At 45.9% G+C, this 21,341-nt stretch overlaps 1 protein-coding gene across 25 annotated transcripts; it reads left to right on the top strand.

Moving 5' to 3' along the window:
- Nucleotides 1–1,835: 1,835 nt before the first annotated feature.
- TPM1 (tropomyosin 1) lies at nt 1,836–20,652 on the top strand. Of its 25 annotated transcripts, none has more exons than XM_062584091.1 (10): nt 1,837–2,091; nt 2,353–2,478; nt 2,659–2,784; nt 7,865–7,998; nt 9,308–9,425; nt 9,879–9,949; nt 10,205–10,280; nt 11,380–11,442; nt 11,720–11,789; nt 13,078–14,592. In XM_062584091.1, the coding sequence occupies exons 1-10, from the start codon at nt 1,978–1,980 to the stop codon at nt 13,158–13,160; spliced, it is 981 nt and encodes a 326-aa protein (XP_062440075.1). In that variant the 5' UTR covers nt 1,837–1,977; the 3' UTR covers nt 13,161–14,592. The 25 variants fall into 25 exon arrangements, with proteins under 25 accessions (XP_062440063.1, XP_062440075.1, XP_062440083.1 ...); XM_062584092.1 differs by lacking the exon at nt 10,205–10,280 and adding an exon at nt 10,772–10,847 and having other exon boundaries at nt 1,843–2,091; nt 13,078–13,639; XM_062584090.1 differs by lacking the exons at nt 10,205–10,280; nt 13,078–14,592 and adding exons at nt 10,772–10,847; nt 19,697–20,652 and having other exon boundaries at nt 1,850–2,091.
- Nucleotides 20,653–21,341: the final 689 nt, after the last annotated feature.

Consider the following 21,341-nt stretch of genomic DNA (forward strand, 5'->3'; position numbering starts at 1 on the left):
TATTCTCTCCACCAGAAAAAACTATTTAAATTGCCATTAAAATTCAGCCCCATGGATGCAGGGTCGTCTTGATATAAACAAAGCTTATTCATTAGATGTTTTTATGTAAATGGAACCTCGAGATTTTATATTTCTGTGGAGGTGATGGCATCCTCCCGGTATTTTTCTAAACTTTGAGTTCCTTTCCTCTCCGCATACCTCAGACTTTCTCATGTGTCCCAGAGGCTCCCTGTCATTCTTTAGAAAAATGGTGCTGCACAGGAATTCTTGAAGAGCCTATCAGCACCACTCCCAAATTAGCCAGACAGGATGCTGTTTGTTTAATTTTGCAAGACATTTGCTTTACCCAAAGGCAAAAGCACTACCTCACGGAATTCCCAGCCATGAGGCTCTAACTTTTTAAGGACTTTCTTTTTTTGTGGCAGAGGAGCAAGTTATCCTAACTGAGGAACAAAACATAGTGCTGCATTTTGCAACACAGTCAGGTTGTCGAATAAAATATAAGCAGATGTCTTTTAAATATTTTACTATACTTGCTTAAGAAAGGCCCTAATCTGCTCTATTTGGCTTCACAGTAACTACAAACAGAAAAATTGGCTGCAGCGAGATCTGCAGGCTTTTGCAATAGTCCATTGTCTGCTGGTTTTCAACAGTCCATGCCAGTGCACTGCTGTTTGTATTTTCATGGGTTTGAATAGTATTTTCTTAGGACCTGATAGATACGGATTAATGAATATTGTCTGGATAGAGGAGAAAGAATTTCACTCTCTAGAAAGATTTTACCTACTAGATTTTATTACTATTCTCATAAGAGTTTGGATATTAAGGGAACGCAGTGAGAAATCAGCTTTTCGTTAGCTAGGCTAAAGAACGAAAGCTGCTTCTTTGCCGATGCGATTACATCTCTTCTAGCAGCAAAATACCTGGATCCCAGCGCCTAGCTGGGACCCTTTCCGGACTCCGTACACAAGTTACAGCCGAGTTCGGATTCTGGCCTTTCTCGGGCGCGGAGAAAGATAACCAGCGGCCCGACGCCAGGGGCTTCGCCGCACCGGCCCCGCGGAGCGGCAGCGGGGGCCCGCGGGGCGAGCGGCGCTGCCTGCTGCTCAGGCCGGCGCCCGGCAAGGGCGGCAGCGCGGGGGCCTCTGCCCGCTCCCTCCTGCGCCCGAGGCACTTGGGCTCCGCGGACCCGGCGCCAGCAGCAGGCAGGAATTTCTGCGCTGCGAGTGCGGGGCGCGGACGAAGAGGCGCTGCGCCGTCTGCGCGGGCCCCGCAGCCTGCTGCGTCTTGCCCGCTCCGCTGAGGAGGCTGCGAGGGCCCCGCCGCAGCCAAAGCGGGTCCGCGCTGAACCCCGCGGTGTTCGCCCTGCGGTTCTGCGGACCGCCGGGGCCTCCCGCTGCCGCCCGGAGCTCGCTGCCCCGGGGCCGTCCTGCCTCCTGCCCGCGGCCCCCGTCCTGCCGTGGCTTTGCGCGTGCCGCCGAGGCGCGCAGCGCCGCCGGGCGCGCAGCGCAGCGCCGCGCCCGCTCCCGCTGCCCGCGCAGCGCGTTTGCCCCTTTCCCCCCCCCCCCCCCGGCCCCCCCGCGCTCCTCTCCCGGGCGCAGCGGCCCGTCCGGCCCCCGCGGGAGCGGGGCGGCCGCCCGCGCCCAGCGCGGCCCGTATATAGTCATATCCACGGCCCAATGGCGGAGGGCAGGGCGGGCCGAGGCGGGAGGGCGGGAAGGGGGGGGAAAGCCCTTTCCAAAAAAGTATTGGATGTCTTGAGGAATGCAGTCAGCCCCCTGGGAAAGCGCATATCTGTGAGGCGCTGCCTGCCCGCCGCTTGCACTCCGCCGGCCGCCCGCCGCGCACGCCTCGGCTCCGCGCCGCTCCGCGCCGCTGCCGCGGGGGCCGCGGCTGGGAACGGGGGCTGCCCCGGCGCTTCTCGCACGTGCTGCTGCCGGTGCGGGCCGCGGGGCCGCCGCCTAGCCCGCCGCCGCCATGGACGCCATCAAGAAGAAGATGCAGATGCTGAAGCTGGACAAGGAGAACGCGCTGGACCGCGCCGAGCAGGCCGAGGCCGACAAGAAGGCGGCGGAGGAGCGCAGCAAGCAGGTCTGCCCCGCTGCGCGCCCCGCTGCGCGCCCCGCTGCGCGCCCCGCTGCGCGCCCCGCTGCGCGCCCCGCTGCGCGCCCCGCTGCGCGCCCCGCTGCGCGCCCCGCCCGTCCCGTCCGCGGGGCGCCGCGCTCGCGTGTCCCGAGGGAGGGAGAGGAGCCGGGAGGAAGGGGAGACCTGCCCCCCCCCGCGCCGCGCCACCCTTTCCCAGAGCGCAGGGAGCCATGTGTCTGTGCGTTGTGTCTGCTCTTGTGCACCTAGCTAGAGGAGGACATCGTGCAATTGGAAAAGCAATTGCACGTGACGGAGGATGCGCGGGACCAGGTGCTGGAGGAGCTGCACAAGGCGGAGGACAGCCTCCTCTCCGCCGAGGAGAATGCCGCCAAGGTATCGTGCCCGCGCCACGAGCACAGCCGTCTAACTGTCTCTCCTTCTCTCCCTCTCTCTGTCCGTCTGTCCTTTGCTGTCTCTTCTGCACTCGCACCTCTCCCTTTGCACGATCACGCTGCCTGCCGCACCTTTTCCTGCCTGCCCTCCCCTCTCCACCACTTTCCGCCCGAATCACAGTTGGAGGACGAGCTGGTGGCTCTGCAAAAGAAGCTGAAGGGCACTGAGGATGAGCTGGACAAATACTCCGAGTCCCTTAAAGATGCCCAGGAAAAGTTGGAACTGGCTGAAAAAAAGGCCACAGATGTAAGTTACCCCCATCGCCACCCCCAACGCAGGGACGGCCCGCACGCCCCTCCGCGCAGGGCAGCCAGGCCTGCCGCCGAGTGGCGCCCCCCAAGCCGCACCGGGGCAGGTCCTGGCCCTCCTGGCCGGAGCGGCGGGAGACCCCGCACTGCCTCCTTGCATGAGGTTTGCACACCAGCGGAAGCGTTTGATTGGGTTTCTGCTCACTCGACACGTGCTTTTCGTGTGTACTTGCTACTCTAGACGTGAAAGTAAAGGCAGGGTGGCCTGTCAGTGCCGATGACGGGGGAAATAGCCCAGGCTGGAACAAGCTGCTGTTGATAATCAGCGAAGCAGAGCCAGGGAGCCGGCGGCAGCTGTTGCCCCGAGGCTCCCGAAGAGCAGGGGCTGCGCGCTGTGTGTGCGAGGGCGCTGTTCCCGCGGGCTGGAGCTGCTCTAGCCGTGGGGCTGGCTCCCTGGGCCCCGCAACTGGGGCCCTCCCCCCCCCGGGTCTTCTCCTTGGGAATCTCTGGGACCTTTTCACTTGTCGAAGCAATGTTCAGCCCCGCACAGGAGTGCACTGTCCGGAAGACGATATTTGCTGGGTCTGCACTTTGGGGGACAGAGATCCTGGGCGAGGGATATATATAGCTCAGTACTTTATATGGTAGTAACGCGGCGCCTGCGCCGCTCCCTGCCCTCACCCCACCTGTCTGCCCCGACGTGCATCCGGCGCAGTACGTGTGGGGAGCTACGTAAGCTGAGCCTGTCCGCAGCGAAGGTGCAGGACACGGTGGCTGCTGCTGCTGCGCAGCCCAGTTACTTGGAGTGAATCTTGGGTCTGAACTGTAGGAGTAGGTGAAAGCACAGCACTTCCCAAGGGATGACTGTCCTTGTCCTGTAATTCAGCTTTTAAAATTAACCACCGAGCTGTAAGAAAAGAGGAATGGCCACAGGTAAAGCCAGCAAAGCATTGCAGGTGGAGGAGAGAGACTTTTGGAAAGGAAAACTGCCTTTGTATGAGCGACAACGTGCGTTTCTGGTGGTTGGCTTTAAAAATGAGCAAACAAGGGAGCAGGTTTTGCGGCAGGACGGTGGTGAAATGGCACAGCTGGCTTCGAAGGAGGGCTGAGAGCTCTGCAAACGCAGGGGAGCGAGGGGTCGGGGCGCAGGGCCGCTCAGACGCCTCCCCGCGCCTCCCTCCGCGCAGGGCTGCGGCGGGGAGACGCCGTTCAAAGGGCCCGCAGCTAGATCCAGGGGAGATATTCCTTATAAGGAAAAGTATGCGGACTATTTGGGAATAGCCCGTCGGGGATGAAGGGAAGAGAAACGCTACCCGGCTCCCCCTGGGAAGGAGCGAGCTTCCCAGGCCGCGCCGGCCGCGGGCCCCCGCCGGCGCGGAGCGCTGGGAGCCGCCGCGGGCAGCGGCCCCCGCCCGGCGCGTCCCGGCGGCTGCGGGCGACCCGCGCCGGCGGCAGCGCGGCACCGCCGCCGCCGCCGGGGGGGCGCCGCGCTGCGCCGCGCCGCGCCGCGCCGCCAGGGGGCGCCGCCGCCGCAGCGCGCCCACCTGGCGCCGCCGCCGCCGCCCCGGCGCGCGCGGCGCCGCCGGCCCCGCCCCGCCGCGCCCAGCCCCGCCCCGGCGGCACTTCCGGGTCGGCGCGGCGCGGCGGGGGGCGGCGCGGCGCGATGGCGGCGATGAGCTCGCTGGAGGCCGTGCGCAGGAAGATCCGCAGCCTGCAGGAGCAGGCGGACGCCGCCGAGGAGCGGGCGGGCCGGCTGCAGCGGGAGGTGGACCAGGAGCGGGCCCTGCGCGAGGAGGTAGCGGGGCCGGGGCCGGCGCGGAGCGGAGCCTCCGCCGGGGGCGCGTCACGGCGGGAGCGCGGAGGGGAGGGGGAAAGGCGTCGCCGGGGCAGCTGTGATTTCGGGTGGCTGAAGCGGCGAGGAGGCGATGGGTTGGGGGCTTGGGGTTTTTTTTGCCTCACTGCCACCCTTGGGAAGCGCTGGCAGCCGCAGGCTGGCTTTTCTGCTGTAAAATAGGCAGCGTCCTGTAGGGTGGCGGCAGCGTCCTCGGCGCTCGTGTGGAAGCGATGCAGAAGAACAGGCTCGCTGGTCGCGCAGTTCGTTCCAGCACAGACGTGGTGATCTTTGCGCCCGCTTGCAGCGTGCCGGGTTGTCCTGCCTACTGGGCAGCAACTTCCCAGGAGCGAGCGCTGGCGGGGAAGGGCCCTCCGGCGGCTCGCGGGCGGCCTGCCCGGGGAGCAGAGCCATGGCTCCCTGCGCTGCTGCAGCTGCTTCACCTTCCTGCAGGTCGCTCACGCGCCCTGTTCTCAGTAATGGATCCCGTCGCTGCCACGTTAATTTGCTTCGTAGGGGTTTGTGCCTTGGAAAGAGCTGGGTTCCTTTTCCAAGCCTTGTTACTAAGGTTGGCTACTGTGCCACTGAAAGCGGGAAGGTTCGCTGTTGTCTCTGCCGGTGGCAGGAATCGGTCTGCGGGAGCGATTGCAGCTGGCTGGCCAAGTCTGGCCATGAGGCTTCGTCATGGGGCTGGCCTAAGGCTTAGCATCCCGCAGGGCAGCATCTGCCTCTTCCCCGGAGCGGTTTGTGTCAGTTCTGCTGCGGACGTCCACGTGGTGTTCTGTTTTTTGTTTGGAGAAGGCCAGTACTGACGTGAATGAATGCAGAAAGCACCTCACAGGTGTGTGCAGAACTGTGCCTCTTCTGTGATAAAAAATCTGCGTGTGTGAGTGCTGTGGCTGCAGTATTTCCGCGTGGTTGAGGACGAAGGAGGCGGCTCGAGAATGCTGCAGCAAGCAATCTGCAGCGTGAGTTGACCCATCCCTTAGTGGGGAGCACCTTACACATATAGCACGTGACCAGCTACAGAAGTTTTTCTTTCTGTGCAAGGTACAGATACGCAAACAATGAAAAAGCTAAAGCTGTGGCCAAAGCATATCACTGCTTACAGGTTTTGATTGTTAAACCAGCCTGTTAGTGTTTGGAGAGTCTGACTAGCAGCCTTCCCCCCCCCCCCCCTTAGAAAGAAAGAAAAAAAGAAAAGAAAGAAAAATCTCTTCTCTGTGCAGGCATTTTGTGGGGCTGTTAGCAATCACATTTTCAGAATACCTTATTCCTTCTTCAATTATGCAATTAGCTGGAAAACAGAATCTCTCTTACAGCAGTAATAATTAACATCCCATAGTAATTTACCTGTGTCCTCTCTCACTGTTAAAAATACGCGGGGTGTAAGTGCTGCGGCAGGGCTGTGTTTGCCTGCTCCCAGGGGAGTGCCCCTCGGTGTCACCCGGGTTTTCCTTCCTCGCCATATAAGGAGAGGAGTCCGCTCTGCAGAGGAATAACTTGGGCCATATAAGGGGAGTCCGTAAACCCTTACTGAGTTACTGCTTGCAGAGCAGGAAGTAAAAACTTGAACTTTAGTCACCCTCTGTTTTCTAAGCTTATTGTATGCTCTTACCGTGATGAGAAGTCGTTACGTGACAATAATTAACTTGTAACATTACTAATTTCCTAAGGGTAATGTTTGTGAAAGCATCTTTCTCCTCCCCAAAGCTGCGTTGTTTCTCGACTCAGAATGTTTAAATTCTTACTCTTTAAAGCTAGAAAACTAAAAATACTCGTTTGGAGTTTTACTGCGTTACTACACAGATAAAGTCTCCATATTCGAGTCAATATGGATCTGTATGGGTCTCTTCTAGTCCTGGTCCCACATGTTTACTGCCAATACTCGGTAATGCTCAAAGATTTTTGCAACTCCATTGTTTATATGTAATTTCTAGTCATTCTAGTGTCAGTGTTACTGTTTTATCAAAGGTTGCTTTACTTCTCTGGTACATGGGTTATCCTCACTGATGTTTTGCACAACAAAACTCAAACCTTGGCCAAGTGTATCCAAGTGCTTCTAGCTAGTATGAACAACTAATAACAGTTCCTTAACTTTTTAATGAAAGAAAAAATACCCAGCTGTTACTTTTGGTATGAAAGAGATTTCCTTTTTTCACCAAGTAGATATTATAAGGATTACTGAATTTGTATATCTGCATACCTGGCAAGATGTTTTTCAATACAAATTCAGAGTAACTTTTATTCTTGGAAGGAATTTACTTTTTAGAATAATCTTTTTGCTCTATCTCTTGCTCTTGATGTCCTTTTGAAAGAAATAAGGAAGTTTTATTAGAGGGGTTTCTACGAGAAGGCAGTTACAGAACTTACTCAGCAACTTAAGCAAGTGTAGGTTTGAGAATGTCAGAAGTAAAAGCTTGTAAGGATAAGAGAGACTAGTTGTGAGTGTTGTATGGAAGATAAAGCAAATGGGTAATGCAAGAGAGGGAAATCTGGGGAACTTTGAAGATGGCGTTATCAAAACAACTAATACTTTAGGTGACTGTTGCCTGTTCCAGGGCCCTTCCATGATGCAGCCTCCCCTGATGCTGCTTTTGCCTGCGCTGTATCTCACCTATACACAAAGCTTTTTGGGTATCCAGTGGCTCAGATATTTCTTAAATATTCTAATATACTCTCTCGGTGAGCTCACTTTCATTGCAAATGGTGATCTAGATGCTGTATTTTTACCTGTTTACCTTAAACTTTCTTACTGAAACCAAGGACATACTGGTACAGAATTTCTTATCAAACTATGGTCTATGGTCAGAGTTAAAGGATTTATTTTTTTAAATGTACTCCCGCAGTAGATTATTCAGGATAACATAGAAGAATTGCGCAACCTGGTATTGTTTGTATTGGTTTGCTTTTTAAAAAAGGTATAATTGATTCAAATCTGCAAATACAGTAACAGAAAATATTCAGAGAATGATGCATAATTCCTCTAGTACTGTTGTTTCTGGTACGAAATGTGCAGCCTTTAAAGTACTTTATGTAAAGGACGCGCTAATCACATTTTCCACACTAAGCAGTAACTTCACAATTCGGTGAGGGCATGTATGTCTCTGTATATATGCCAGTTAGTGGATGAAGTGAGAAATTATTGAAGTGCTTTTAAATGACACTAGCAGGTATATTGGTTGATCTTTTACAAAAGGTGACGTATGTGTTACTAGGTATTAATTTCTGTTCTTCCTGTGCTCAGGCTGAGAGCGAGGTAGCTTCTCTGAACAGACGCATCCAGCTGGTTGAGGAAGAGTTGGATCGGGCTCAGGAGCGCTTGGCCACTGCCCTGCAGAAGCTGGAGGAGGCTGAGAAGGCTGCAGATGAGAGTGAAAGGTGGGCAGGGCTGCTCTTGAAGGGCTCATTACCCTTATGACGAAGGTGGCAATTGCCAGGGTGTGGGTTAGGGAAGTAAATCAAACCACTCCTGTTGCCTCTGAACACGTGTCATCTACTCTGCCTTTGCCTACATGAAGTTCAGTCACAACTTGTCTGTAGGGATGCCCTAAATGTGTAGGCTTGAGTTCTTGTTCATGTCTTAATTGTAAAGATCAAGCTTACCTGAGACAGGGCTGATGTTTTGATGCACTGTGTCATTTCCTGAGAAAACTGCTTGACCTAGCCCATACTCTTCTATTTGGATGACGAGTTCTATATGGGTGATATGTATTCCTGTGCTGTAGGGTGATTCTTGATTTCTTTATGTGTAGAAAATACATATATGTTCTCCTACCTAGAGAACAGCAAAGGGTTGAAAGAGGCTTTGATTCTCTTGTTGATCAGATTTGTGCATGGAGGTGAACAAAGAGAGAAAGAGAGAGAGATGGTGATGACTGAGTCTTGTTTAGGTTGGGATTTTCAGAAGTAGTTAACGCGAGTTAGGAGCTCAAGATTTTCTGACTTTGGAAGATCTCACATTTTACTTTTACAGATAATAATTTATTATCTGTGATAGAATCTTTCTTTGGGAAAGAATTCCAAATAAAATGCATCTCTTCTTACCTCACTAACACTGCAGCTTGTTGAAACTAGAAAGCACACTACTATTTCACAGGATGCTCTGTGTCTCCTGAGAAAGATTTTCAGGTAAATGTGCACGGAAGGGAGAACACAAAGTATTTCCTATTGCAAAGGGGTTAAATTTTGCTGGTGCAGAGCACAAAGCACCTCATTGCTCAAGGACTCTGACATGACAAATCTCATGGGAATTTTTCTGTCCCATAAAGATAGTATCTGTCAGTCCTGCAGGAACTGAAACATGCTATCTCATGTTGAGTGAAGAAGCACAGATGTCTTAAGTCATTTTGCTAGATCTTTAGAAGCAAGATGTTTTTGATTTACTTTAGTATAAGAACTGATTTCCCTGAATTTAAAATGAAAAAGGCTTGTCAGCTGGTTTCAAGTTTCTGGGTAGAGGGAAAGAGCTAAACAAATGACTCTTATTTCCTCCTAAGTCATGTATCTCTCCTTTAAAATTCTGATGTGCAGGTATGCATGACTAGACTCTTGCTCTGTAGCATCAAATATCTGATGTGCTTCATTCATCTTAGTGTACCTTTCTGAAAGACATATTCCAGTGGTAGCAGAGCTGAAGATAAACTGGCAAGCCCTGAACCTTGAATTTCCTGTTTTCCTTGTCTTTCAGAGGAATGAAGGTCATTGAAAATAGAGCCCAGAAGGATGAAGAGAAAATGGAAATCCAAGAGATCCAGCTTAAAGAAGCTAAGCACATTGCTGAAGAGGCTGACCGCAAGTATGAAGAGGTCAGTTTTTGAACACAGATAATCTGTTTCTAAGGCCCTTCAGGCTCTGCTTCTAGTTCTTTCTTTCCTTTGCTGTATAAGTTCAGAAGATCATAAACACTGCTGTGTGCAGCTGCAGAAAAACACTGGGTACCTGGATACCTTCAGGGCCAAGTAGGTGGCTGGAGATTTGTGCTCAGTCCTTTGCACCAAAATGGTTGAGGGTGCTCCCTGGTCTCTTAAGGAGTCTCTCAGAAAGAAAGACTATTTTAACCTGCCTTTTAGGGAATTAGGAAAATGTCAGGTAACTGAGACCCAAATAAATAATGAAGATGTCGCGTAATAAAACTTGCATGTCATCTCTTTAGCTAAAAATGGGAAGACGCCCAACTGTTTGCCTCATAGATTCCAGCCACAGATGATACTGGCTGCAGCAGTGTGATGCCTGTGATTGTCATTTGCCTTTTCCCATAGGTGGCTCGTAAGCTTGTGATCATTGAGAGTGACCTGGAGCGGGCTGAGGAACGTGCTGAGCTTTCAGAAAGGTAAATGGTGGAACCGCCCCTGAGATGTGTGTGAGGTGCTGCAAGACAGTAACTGTAACAGCATGAAACATTGGCAGTCCACTGTGTGTTCAGCTCAAAGCTATGTTCTGCTCATTTACTGTAACAGGTGAAATAAATGGTCAGCACCGAAGTAAATGTGTTTGTATGTGTGTGCGCGTGTGTTTGTCACTGCATGCTGTACCTGCACACTGATTTTGTGAATGGCTTTTGTGCATTTCATGTGTTCACTAACAGCCAAGTCCGACAGCTGGAAGAACAGTTAAGAATAATGGATCAAACCTTGAAAGCATTAATGGCTGCAGAGGATAAGGTACTGATACTAATAAACAGTTCTTAGGTTTAACTGCAACCCAAGTCTTTCAGCTTTCATAGCCAGTTAGCTCACTCGGTAGTAACAAATCAGTCCTCACTATGCTCTTTACTCTCTTTGCATCTTGCTTTGGTGGTTTTCTTTGGTCTCTTTTTTTTGTTGTTGTTTGTTCATTTTTACCTTTACAACCGATCTCTTGTGCAGCCAAAAAGAAGCTGAACTGCTCACAGTTAAAGGCTGTATAAATATTTCTGTGTAAGCCAAGGGCTGTAGATAATTTCTGTCTGGTATTCTTAATGCACACTTGGAACACAATTGGCATCATAAAGAATTACTCTCAATCTGTGATGGATTCAGCTGCTTTTGAGGCCATCCTTTTGCTCTATAATTGTTTTCATTTTTCTCTATCTTTTCCCCCTATTTTCTCCTGTTTCTTCTGCTTGACTGAATCTTCCACCCGCCCCTTTCCTGCCTTCCTTCTGAAATAACAGCAAATGTGCTGAGCTTGAAGAGGAGTTGAAAACTGTGACCAACAACCTGAAGTCGCTGGAGGCTCAGGCTGAGAAGGTAGGCTAGAGACTTATGTGAGAATGTGTTCCTTGACAAGTTGTCACCTGGACTGGCCTGTGTTTCTATATGCTGATAACTTTTGTATGCAGCATTTCAGCAAGGCCATTTGTTAATGGAAGTATTTGGACACTTACTACTCAGTTCATATTTGGCTGTTATGAGAACCTGGGATTCTTTTGGATTCCAAATAGATCAGTATTATTTGAACACAGCTACTGTTAAACATCAAACAGCATTTATGTATATTTATATAACATGCTTTAAAATGGCATTTGGTGTGCCAACGTATTTTTTCAAAATGCCCCTCCTCTTTAAAACTGTAGGATTAACTTGTACTCAGAGTTCCCACTGCATAGCCCAGGTATAAAACTCTTGTAATAAAATTCACATGACTACAGTCTGGTAAGTGGAACTTAGTTACACCCATGTTTCTTCTATACAGCTCATCTATTGGAAGACGGTTATGAATGTGGTTTCTGTATGTGTAAAGAGTTTGGTCTAATACTAGTGATCCTCTTTCTAATTACAGTACTCGCAGAAAGAAGACAAATATGAAGAAGAGATCAAAGTATTGACTGACAAACTGAAGGAGGTAAAATTAGAACCTTTCTGTACAGCACACCTTCTAACACTATTTTGTTTCTTTATGTATAAACACTACTATGAGTCTTTAAAGATGATGCCTCACTTCTGAGACAGTGAGTTTAGCATTTGCTGTCTCTTCTAAAAGTGAGTGTTTCCATACTGTTCTAATTATTTCAAATCCATCAGCTATCATTGCACCACTACTACTCATTTGAATTGTTGCTTCTCTATTTGTAAGTTCTATGTGTGTTTCCTAAAATGATTTGTATTTGTCTTGACTTCAGGCTGAGACCCGTGCTGAATTTGCTGAGAGATCAGTAACCAAGCTGGAGAAGAGCATTGATGACCTAGAAGGTATGGTTCTTTATTTTTCATGCTTGCTACAGAAATATAGATCTCATTTTCTATTGTTTTTACTCAGTACCCGGTTCTATTATCAAACTTGTTTTGCTTATATAAATGGATCTACTTGAAGAGTAAAATATGCAAAATGTTTGTTAAATGTTTTCCAACTGAAATGTATCAATAACTTAAATGTTTTGGGTGAACAGTGTTTTGCTCTTGCCTGTTCCATTTTTTCTCTTCTAAAGACGTCTTTCATTTTTACTTTAAACTCTTCTACTTTGAAGTATATGCACATACAATGTAAACAATTAGATGATAAATATTATTAGCAACATTTTTTTTTAATTTGCTTTTAAAGTTGAAGAGCTGTGTTAGGTTTCTTTTAATTAGGCATGTAACAAACTAATTTATGACTGCTAAAAGTGCAGGTCAGGGCAAGCATTTTGTGGCAGAGAACAGTTTCAGCAAATCTAATAGACTGTATACATATTCAAGACGATAACTTAAGCAGAGAGATTTCTTTAGGGTTCTGATAAATCTTTCAGAAATGCAGTACAATGTGCTTCCCCCCCTCCCCGAGTAAATAATAGTATTTTGTAATTAAAAGGTTAAGTTACATGGAGTTTACTTTTTAGATGTTTTACATTGTGTGGGATTTTAAGCAGCATGATTGCTTGGTATAGCAGGCTTACTTATGTATAAAGCATATGAAACTTTTAGAATCTAATATTCAGATGCTGAAAACTTACGACCACTTAGGGAAGAAGCAGAGAAGAAAACTGAGCGCTTTAGAAAGAACAAAAATCTCTTGAAATATCTAAGCTTATGACTACTCACAGAAAGCACTGGGTTTTATAAAAGAGCAATGGAAGATAAGTTAGCCTCTTCTTTGAGCTCCATTTTGAGATCTTCTGTCCCCGCTACTGTTGCACCTTGTGCATGCCTCCCTAATGGTTACTGAAACAGGTTAAATCCAAGGTAGGGAAACACAGGTTTTGCTTCCCTTATATGCTTTGTTTGCTTCCATCTTTCCCTCTATTACAGGTTACCTCACTGGCAGTTCAGTTAAATAACTTGTCACAAACTATTCACTTTTTAAAAATTTATTATTACTCCCCAATTTTGTATTTTGTTTGGTCCTTCTTTTGTTCTGTCTGCCACAACACTTCTTTCTATGTGCTCTCTTCCCCTTTCCTGCTGCTTCTGGATGGTATCTCACGCCACTGCCTTCACCTTCCATCCCATGATCATGCTCCATTTCCTTGCACACTTCTACCTTCCTTTGGGGGAATGCTAGATGAGCTATATGCTCAGAAACTGAAGTACAAAGCCATCAGCGAGGAGCTGGACCACGCTCTCAATGATATGACTTCCATGTAAATGTCTTTCCAGCTTGTGCCTGCACCTACTTCCCTGCCTCACTGATTGCACGGTTCCAGCTTTGTGAAATGATACTCCCTCTCTAGTGGGAGACACATTCCTTTAGCGAGACTAGGTGTACAAAATACCATGAACAATTTCTATACTACGGTAGAGTGTGGGTGAGTGTTGTGCCTAGGCTGGGAAATATTCATGGTGATTTTGTAACCTGCCTAAGAAGCTTGTGTTTACTCTTTCATTCCATGTCTGACCCTTGTGTCTTGCAGTTGCTCTCTTTGTAGCTCTGCTCCTTTCAGCTCACCTCTGTTCAAGTGTTTTCTCCCAGGCCCATCTTTTTTAAATTGCCAGAGGATAATTACCTCATTACATTGTGTGTGGTGTGTGTCATTCTTCCACTATCACAATTTTTTCTCCGCCAAAGTTCTTACTAGAGTTTCAAAGGAAAACATGAGACTTAGCTGTATCTTCTACTAATGCTAATGGAAAATGTGTATCTAGATTTTCTTAACTACTATGAAATTTTCAGTTATTATTGAATTGCACATGCAGAAATTGATTGAAAACACTGTCATTTAAACCTGTAATAACGGAATTGAAATGAAGGTTGTTTCTGTGAACAGTACTTGAAAAACAAATCTTTGCATTTTTTGTGGACAGTGGTAGTAAGCAACTTGCTGGTATTAACACACTTCTGCTATTTGCTTTAGTCATAAAGGGGAAAAAGAGCATTTTCTGTAGGAGCAAAAGAGAAGAGTGTTCAGGCGTGAAATCTGACGTGTGCAGTGATGATATAGCCTGGCCTTTCTTCCATGAACCTAAGAACTCTGAACAGAGATCAGCTGTGCTGAATCTGCTGTCTGACGCTCTTACCTCTTGTTTGCATGAACTGTGTGCCGTTGGCACGGGAAGGAGGAAGAGCTGGGATTCTCTCGTGCTTGTGAGGTGTGATGTTTGGCCCCAGCCTTTCTTTCGGGACTTTAACACCTTTTCAGCAAGGCATAAGCTTTGGTTAGAGCTGAAAATGTTTGGCATGCACTTATTTTTTTTTTTCCTTGTTTACCTTTAGATCCCTACATTTGTTCATTACTTCCTCCTCCCCCAACTTTTTAGTGTCTAATGTTGTCTGCTTTGTATACTCTTTATGTTCCAACATATGCTTTTGCTCAGTGGCTTATCACATGAACAGATTTTTTTCCTCTGTATACAGAGATTACAGTGTTTCTTCAATTTGAGGTATTTCCAAATGGAAAACAGACTTTAAAATATACTCCTGTGCTGGTACACGAGGACTTGCTGTAGCCTTGCAATCCCAGCATGGTGTGGTATTTCACTAGCAGTCATCTCGGCATGCTGGGCTCTGCTGCACTGTTGCTACCTTTTTGGAAATCTTTACTGCACCTTTTTATTTCCTACCTTATCTCACTTTTTCTTTTCATGCAGATAATTTTCTTTGCTTCACTTCTGCAAAGACATCTTCATCAGGTTGGATAAAACATCTTTCCAAGCTCTTGGATGTTTCATGGGTTCATTGTCCTGTCTGCTACCTTAGTTGACTCTCTCTAGCACCTGTCTCCAAACATGCTCTATTGTGTTCTATTGTACAGAAACTCCACATCTCTCAATGTAAAATAAACACCCCAGCTGTATCCCTTCTGCTATTCCCATGCCTTTTATTTATTTAAATAGTATTTCAGTTATTAATAAAGAAATTGCTTTTTTCGCCACTAGAGATTTAACTTTTGTTGCTGTTTTCATTTTTTCCACAAACACTTCTGCTTGAATGTTGACAGCGCAAAGCCAACAATATCAGCATATGGGATGAGAATACTATTCCTGGTATTTTGAGACTAATACTTGACCTGTCATGATCTTGATCTTTCTCAAGTTACGATGCAGATAATGACGCATAGATTAAATGGGATTTTTTTTTAAGATTGTTATTGTTGGGCTAAAATCTGCAAGGACGCTACTCCCTTGGGGTCACTTGGTCGTGGGAGCATGGCTGAGATAGCAGTTAAGCCCTTGACTTTAGATTTTTCATTTTATAGTTCAAATTGTCCTCCTAGTGTGACACTGAAGACTTCCTCCTTTTATATAAATGTCTGTTAAGTCCCTTTGCTAGAGAAGTTAAGAGGTAATGCCAAAAGTTCAACTCTTTCCCTCCCTATCCCCCCTCCCCGCCCCAAGTAATCACTTAACTGTCTTGCAGAAAAGTTTTCCTCTGTGTCACATGTTGATTTCTCAGGAAGGGTGCTGCATGTTACCTTTTTTAATGTTATAATTTCTCTTGAAAGTTCAGCAGGGAGATTTCAATAGCTTTTCAGTTTTGTGCTTAGCTCAGACTTGTGAGTGTGAGTTGCAGATTTCTGAGAAATGTTTCAAATCTGGAATAAGAAACTTGTTACTACATTAATACTGAAATAATTGTGCTGCAACTGAAACATAATGATTTCAGGTTTGAAAGCCTAGACAGTGGTTTTCAGTTGATGTGGCAGTGCCTAATTAACTATGAAGCATTAGATACTGACACCTCTTGCTCTTCTGTGCTGTTATGTGCAACTAGAATGATTGCAATTATTGTAACTTCCTTTGCAATAGAAGATATTTTCCAATTTATATTTAAAAAGTTTCAATTAAATTGACTTAATATACCTCTGACTGTATTTGTTGCTAAGTTCCAAAGCTGATAAACTTTCATCACACTGCAGCTGAGTTTTAATTTAGTATAATTTAGCATGTAGAATAACGTAACTGTGGCTTTCTCACTCAACTTCAGAATTGCTCAACGGCATAATTTTGTAATGTAATCTAGACTGCATTTCCCTCCCTTAACTCTGTTCTCCAAATAAGGCTTGAGAATGGGTCCGTCTCTTCCTCTGTTGCCTTTCTTTGCTCAGATAAAAAGCTGGAATGAGATGAAGTTATCCTATGACATTTGTTTCTTCCTAACGCTACTGGGTGTGGGAGGAAGCACAAGTATTGGATATATATCAACAGTCACAAGTAGGCCTGTTATTACAGTTCAATAACTTACCACTCCTGAATCAAGAGGTAGTAAGTGTGTTTTTTATACTCAGTATATTGTAACTGCAAAGTAAAATGTTTAGCGTGGAGGTTAACCCAGTGTGTTTCAGCATTTGTGAGATGACTGAGGCTAATACAGTTGCAGGGGTCTCGGGGAGCACGGTCAATTGTCATCTGACCTGGGTAACTTACGCTACAGCAACTCCAACCCTTGAATGTATTGAGTTTTGTTTTATTGCATCAATAGTGTTGTTTTTTCTTTTTTTCCCCCTCGACTCCCTGTAATAATGTGTTTAAGAAGTTAAAATCCAATGTAGGATGTAGTAGTAATTAAAATAATGGGGGAGGGGGGAGTCTTCGCAGTAACTCTGAATATCAATGTTTAAATCTTTCCTTTAAACATACCTAATCACACCTCTGCACTGCAGGGTGGTAAATTGCCGGAAAGCGTATTGGAAATGGCCCGCGTAGTGCAGATACACCAGTAGCTCTGTGCAGAGCTTGCGGCAGCCCTGCCGCACACGTTGGCTCCGCGGAGCTGTTTGGGTCTCTCTGTGCAGTGCGTCCGGCGCTGTCACTTTGGACCTGACCTGCACATTGCGCCCCGCTTCCCACGAGCGCTGGCCGCGCGTGCGAGTCCCGCTGCCGGGAGCGCAGCGGAGGGGGCCGGCCCGGCCCCGAGGCCCACTTTCCCGGGCCGGGGCCGAGGGGCGCGGGGTGCGTGCCAGGGCTCGTGTGCCCGGCGTGCCCGTGGTGGCTCCCCTCAGAGTCCTGCCTCCGTGGTCCAGGCAAATCAGAGCCCAGACGGGCTGCCTGTGATCCAGCCGGGGTATGCACTCGCTTAATAAGCATTTTTCATGCTGACCAAGGGTTCATAGTCTCACTTTGGATGTTAAGAAAGACTGGGAATCTTTGCCTCAAATAGTAGTTTTCTGTGATGCAGGTAAGCATCCAGTTCTGAGTTCAAATTGTTATATTGTCATGCTTGAGTAACTACTCGTACATTCTGCCAAACAAGTCAAGTTTTAGTAACTGTGAAGTTCAGATGTTTTTTCCACCTGTGTCTTAGAATGTAACATTGTTCCAGTAAGAAAAGCAAAAGCCTCATTAATGGTCCGAGACTGGAGTCTGTGACTTGCTCTGACTTCCCTGAAGTGGCTGTCAGAGGCTGGCTCTGGGGAGGAGTTGCTGTGGGATGCTGCAGCCTGACCCTGCGGAGGAAGAGGATTGCTGTGGCAGCTGTTAGGAAGGCTGTGGAAAAGATTCCCTACAGGGGGATAACCTGAGAGTGGGAGGCCAGTTTACATCTAGACTATCAGAAGAATATACACAGTTTGAAAAAGCAAAACAGTCAGAAACCATTGGAGACCTTTCGTTCCCCTCTGCAGAACAGCTCTTACATTTACTGTCATGACACAGCTGTAGGTGTTTGATCTTGATGGTGATCTGTCTTGTCAGTTTGCTGCATTTGGGCAACACAGATTTTCACACTACCATTTCATTTACCTTCAGTGTGGTTTTTGTGGTGTTGTGTGGGGGGTTTTGTTTTGTTTTTGTTTTTTGAAGTACCAGTGGACAGTTTAAAGCCTCTTTGTATTAGGAACACAGGTATGCTTTCCTGGTTTAAAGACAAATAATAAAAATACCATTTCAGCTGTTGGGTTCCACAGTAAAGAAGTTAGGGAGTTGGGCACTTAAGGATCAGTCCAGTTCCTGCTTGCTTCAGTGACAGGAACCGAGGAGAGGCTTGCTGGAAGGGATTGGGGAGTGTAGGTTGAATTAAACTGAGTAGTACTTGGCTCTCTGCTCTCTCCTGTATTAGCCTGGTCATGGTACAGTTGCTTTCCACCAGCTGAGTTATGAGCTTCCAAGACATCTTAAATATTTTACAAAGAAAAACATCACTCATAGAACAAGTTTTCTATGCATTAATCATGAAGTTTTAAGCAGGACTGAGTCCTTCTAGGAATATAGCTGCAGTTCTTCCATTTTTATTCCTCTTCGCCTGTCTCACAGCTGTTCTCCACAACAGGAGTCTTAGCAGGTCCTCTTTAGGTTATAACAGCTGTTCCTTGGAGTAGCTATTTAATTGCTAAAGCTCTAGAGACAAAGGTAAAATGTTTCTCTGTTACTAGTTACTGAACTGTCTGTGGTGTGACCAGTTTCTTTATTAACTCTTACTTACCTGTTTTCTTTGTCTAATCTCTCTTCATTCTGCCTCTCTTTCCTTCTAACCTGCTTGCTGCCTGTACAGACCAACTCTACCAGCAACTTGAGCAAAACAGTCGCCTAACTAATGAACTAAAGCTGGCATTGAATGAGGATTAAACTTTAGTGCGAATATATTGATAACTCGTTTAAAAACTGCTTCTTCCAAAAGTTCCTCCAGAATTAATCACTAAATGTAGAAAGTAGCAAGAAACCTAGGAATTGATGTTCAGGATGTTAATTCTCTGACAAATTAATGTATGAAATTCTCATTTTGTTGGAAAAATTAAAATGGAAGTGCTCCTTCTGATGAGGCCTTTGATTATCTGTATGTACAACTGCTTTGGAGGAGCTGTAAGATCCTATCCACTTTAGTACTAATTACAGCATTTAGCTAACAGTATCCAAAAAGCAACAGCCTTCCTTGTAGAGAGACTGTTGGTTTAGCTGATGCCATAAATTGATCCTGAGATTTTTACTGGGAAGTGGATGGAAGCGAGGATTCAAATTTGAAAACCCATGTGAAGGATATTTATGGCTGTTCTGTATCTGGAGACTGTAATGCATTCGTTTTGCGTTACTACAAAATGGGCTTGTATTTGACTAAAAATAGAAATGGGAGCTCCATTTGAAAATACCTGGTCAGTTTAAAGGTATGCTTGCATTAGTATGAAGTTATTTATGGGATTCTGGTAAGATGCAGCTCTAGAATATTGTGCTCATTTATTGTGTCATGTAAGTGTGTTAAATGACAATCCTATAAAAATGTGCATGCAACATAAAGCTACTAAATTTTTTGGTTTTTATAGCAGAAATAAGTTAATATTCTCAAAAGTCACTTGAATGAAGGAAGTGGCTTTAAGTTTTTTGTTAGTTCTCTGCAAGTTCCAAATTACATGAAGCTTAAAGTGTGGAACTGCAAAGAATTTGTATTCTGTTCTTCCTTACCGCTCTACTTTAAAAAACACATAAATAAAAATTCACTCACCATCCCACATTCCCATAGCAAAAAGCTCCTGGAACCAACAAGAATATCGTCCCTGTTGGCAGTGCATTTTCTTTTCTTTCCTTTTTTTTTTTTAATGCAGCTGTAAACAGTTTAAGCTTTCATTCCTTGCAGTTTGTTTTATTAATTTGAAGTTCTCCCTGGTTGTGCTGTCTGAGGATATTAGCATTTATGAGCATGCACATTTCCTACCTTCTAAACCCTCCACTCGAAATGATGATTGCATGCCTTCATGTTCTGAGAAGCGGGGCCTCCAAAGAACTGCTATTCATGTTTTAATTTTCTAATTCCACAACAGAGAAAGTGGCGCATGCCAAAGAAGAAAACCTTAGTATGCATCAGATGCTGGATCAAACTTTACTGGAGTTAAACAACATGTGAAAATCTTCTTAGCAGCAACCACATTATTTGTTTTATTATTATTATTTTTTTTTTTACACCTGCTTGCCGTGAAACCCCATAAACTTGTCTTTATTTTAGTTTCACCACAGTCACGAGAACATCTGCTAAATTATCAGGCAGGGGTCAGGGAAACACCAAAATGGGCAAGCCGTATGCGGGTTAAGCTACAATACTATGGTTTAAATGTGCCATTTCCCAACAAAATGTTACCTACACTTTGTAGAGAGTTCAGCAATTCAGTATGCTTAGATCTGAAAAATCCTGGCTGTGGCAGAAAGTGTCCCACCTCAAGTGCCAACTACAATTTTTAACGAGAAGATTGATTTCATATTCAAGAAAGATAAGGTGGAAATGGTGCTATTGTAAACAAAAGGTTCTACTGAAGTCTTTTGTTTGATATCAGACAAGTCAGGAGTTTGACCAGCACAGTAATTTATTTTATTGGCTTTTTATTGATCTGTGAGAATTTGGACTTTCTGTGCCTTCCAATTTAGTAAAACGAAGGATATATAAGCAACAGAAAACAGAAGGCTTCTGGAGGCTTTAAATTGTGTACTTGCAACTCATTACAGAAGTGTAGGTCAGCATTTCACCTCAAGTATTCGTTCAATTGTATTTTTCATGTTGAAATGAAAGATTCAATAAATTCAGGAGAAAACATCAATTTGGTAGAAATTGTTTTAAAATGTATTTTATTTGTGTGGAGTTCAGGGGAGGGGGAGGAATTTATAAATCGATAATCGCATCACTTTATATTTCACACTTTCTTTTGAGCAATTTTAAAATTATGCCTGTATGTAAACATTGTATAATGATATGGAATAAAATGCACATTTTAGGACATTTTTTAAATTTTGCTCTTCTGTGATTTGTTTCTTATCACATTCATTTTCCATCTGTATTGTATTAAATAAGCACATGTACGGTGTGTCTCACTGGGATACAGTATCAACACACTGGCTTCCAGTCTTTTCTGTTAGGGTAGTTTGTAAAAATGCTGCAAAATGTTGGGATTTGGACGGATGTGGATATTCAGCAGCTTACAGAGGCCCTTTGAGGGCCATATGCCAAGAGCCCATCCCCAGTACTTGATTGCATCCCCATGTCGATAGGAGCCCAGAAAGCAACCATCCCCAGGGGGATGCCTGAGCTTCCCGCGTCGGTCATTGTTGACCAAATCTGTTTTCAGTGGAGTTAGTGGCAGAACCCTCATGGACTTCTGTGGAAAATGAGCTTAAGAGGCTGGGCTAATGAAAATCTGCCGTGTATTTGCATCTCGTACCTGCTAGTATTTGTTAATTTTGATGTGGTGATAGATTTATCAAAATGGTGATGTGCCAAGTTCATGAGAGAACCTTTAACCCAACTTTTCCCTGTTGGCTGCTTGTTTCTATGCAGGTAGATATCTTTATTTGAATTACGAGATCTGTGACTAGACAACTTCCAAAAATAGTTCTGTTCCGTAGCCAGCAAGGAGCCTACCAGACTTTTTCCCACCTGACGTGGACTGCTGTCTTATTTTGTTGTTTATTTATTGTACA

The sequence above is a fragment of the Rhea pennata genome, chromosome 10 (assembly GCF_028389875.1).
Source record: "Rhea pennata isolate bPtePen1 chromosome 10, bPtePen1.pri, whole genome shotgun sequence".
Lineage (NCBI taxonomy): Eukaryota > Metazoa > Chordata > Aves > Rheiformes > Rheidae > Rhea > Rhea pennata.

What these genes read in the sequence shown, in the direction of transcription:
- TPM1 (XM_062584091.1), top strand. Translation starts at nt 1,978, where the DNA reads ATGGACGCCATCAAGAAGAAGATGCAGATGCTGAAGCTGGACAAGGAG. An exon ending in CTGAAAAAAAGGCCACAGAT is followed by an intron (nt 2,785 to 7,864) that starts GTAAGTTACCCC and finishes TCCTGTGCTCAG; the next exon opens with GCTGAGAGCGAGGTAGCTTC. An exon ending in GAGCATTGATGACCTAGAAG is followed by an intron (nt 11,790 to 13,077) that starts GTATGGTTCTTT and finishes GGGGAATGCTAG; the next exon opens with ATGAGCTATATGCTCAGAAA.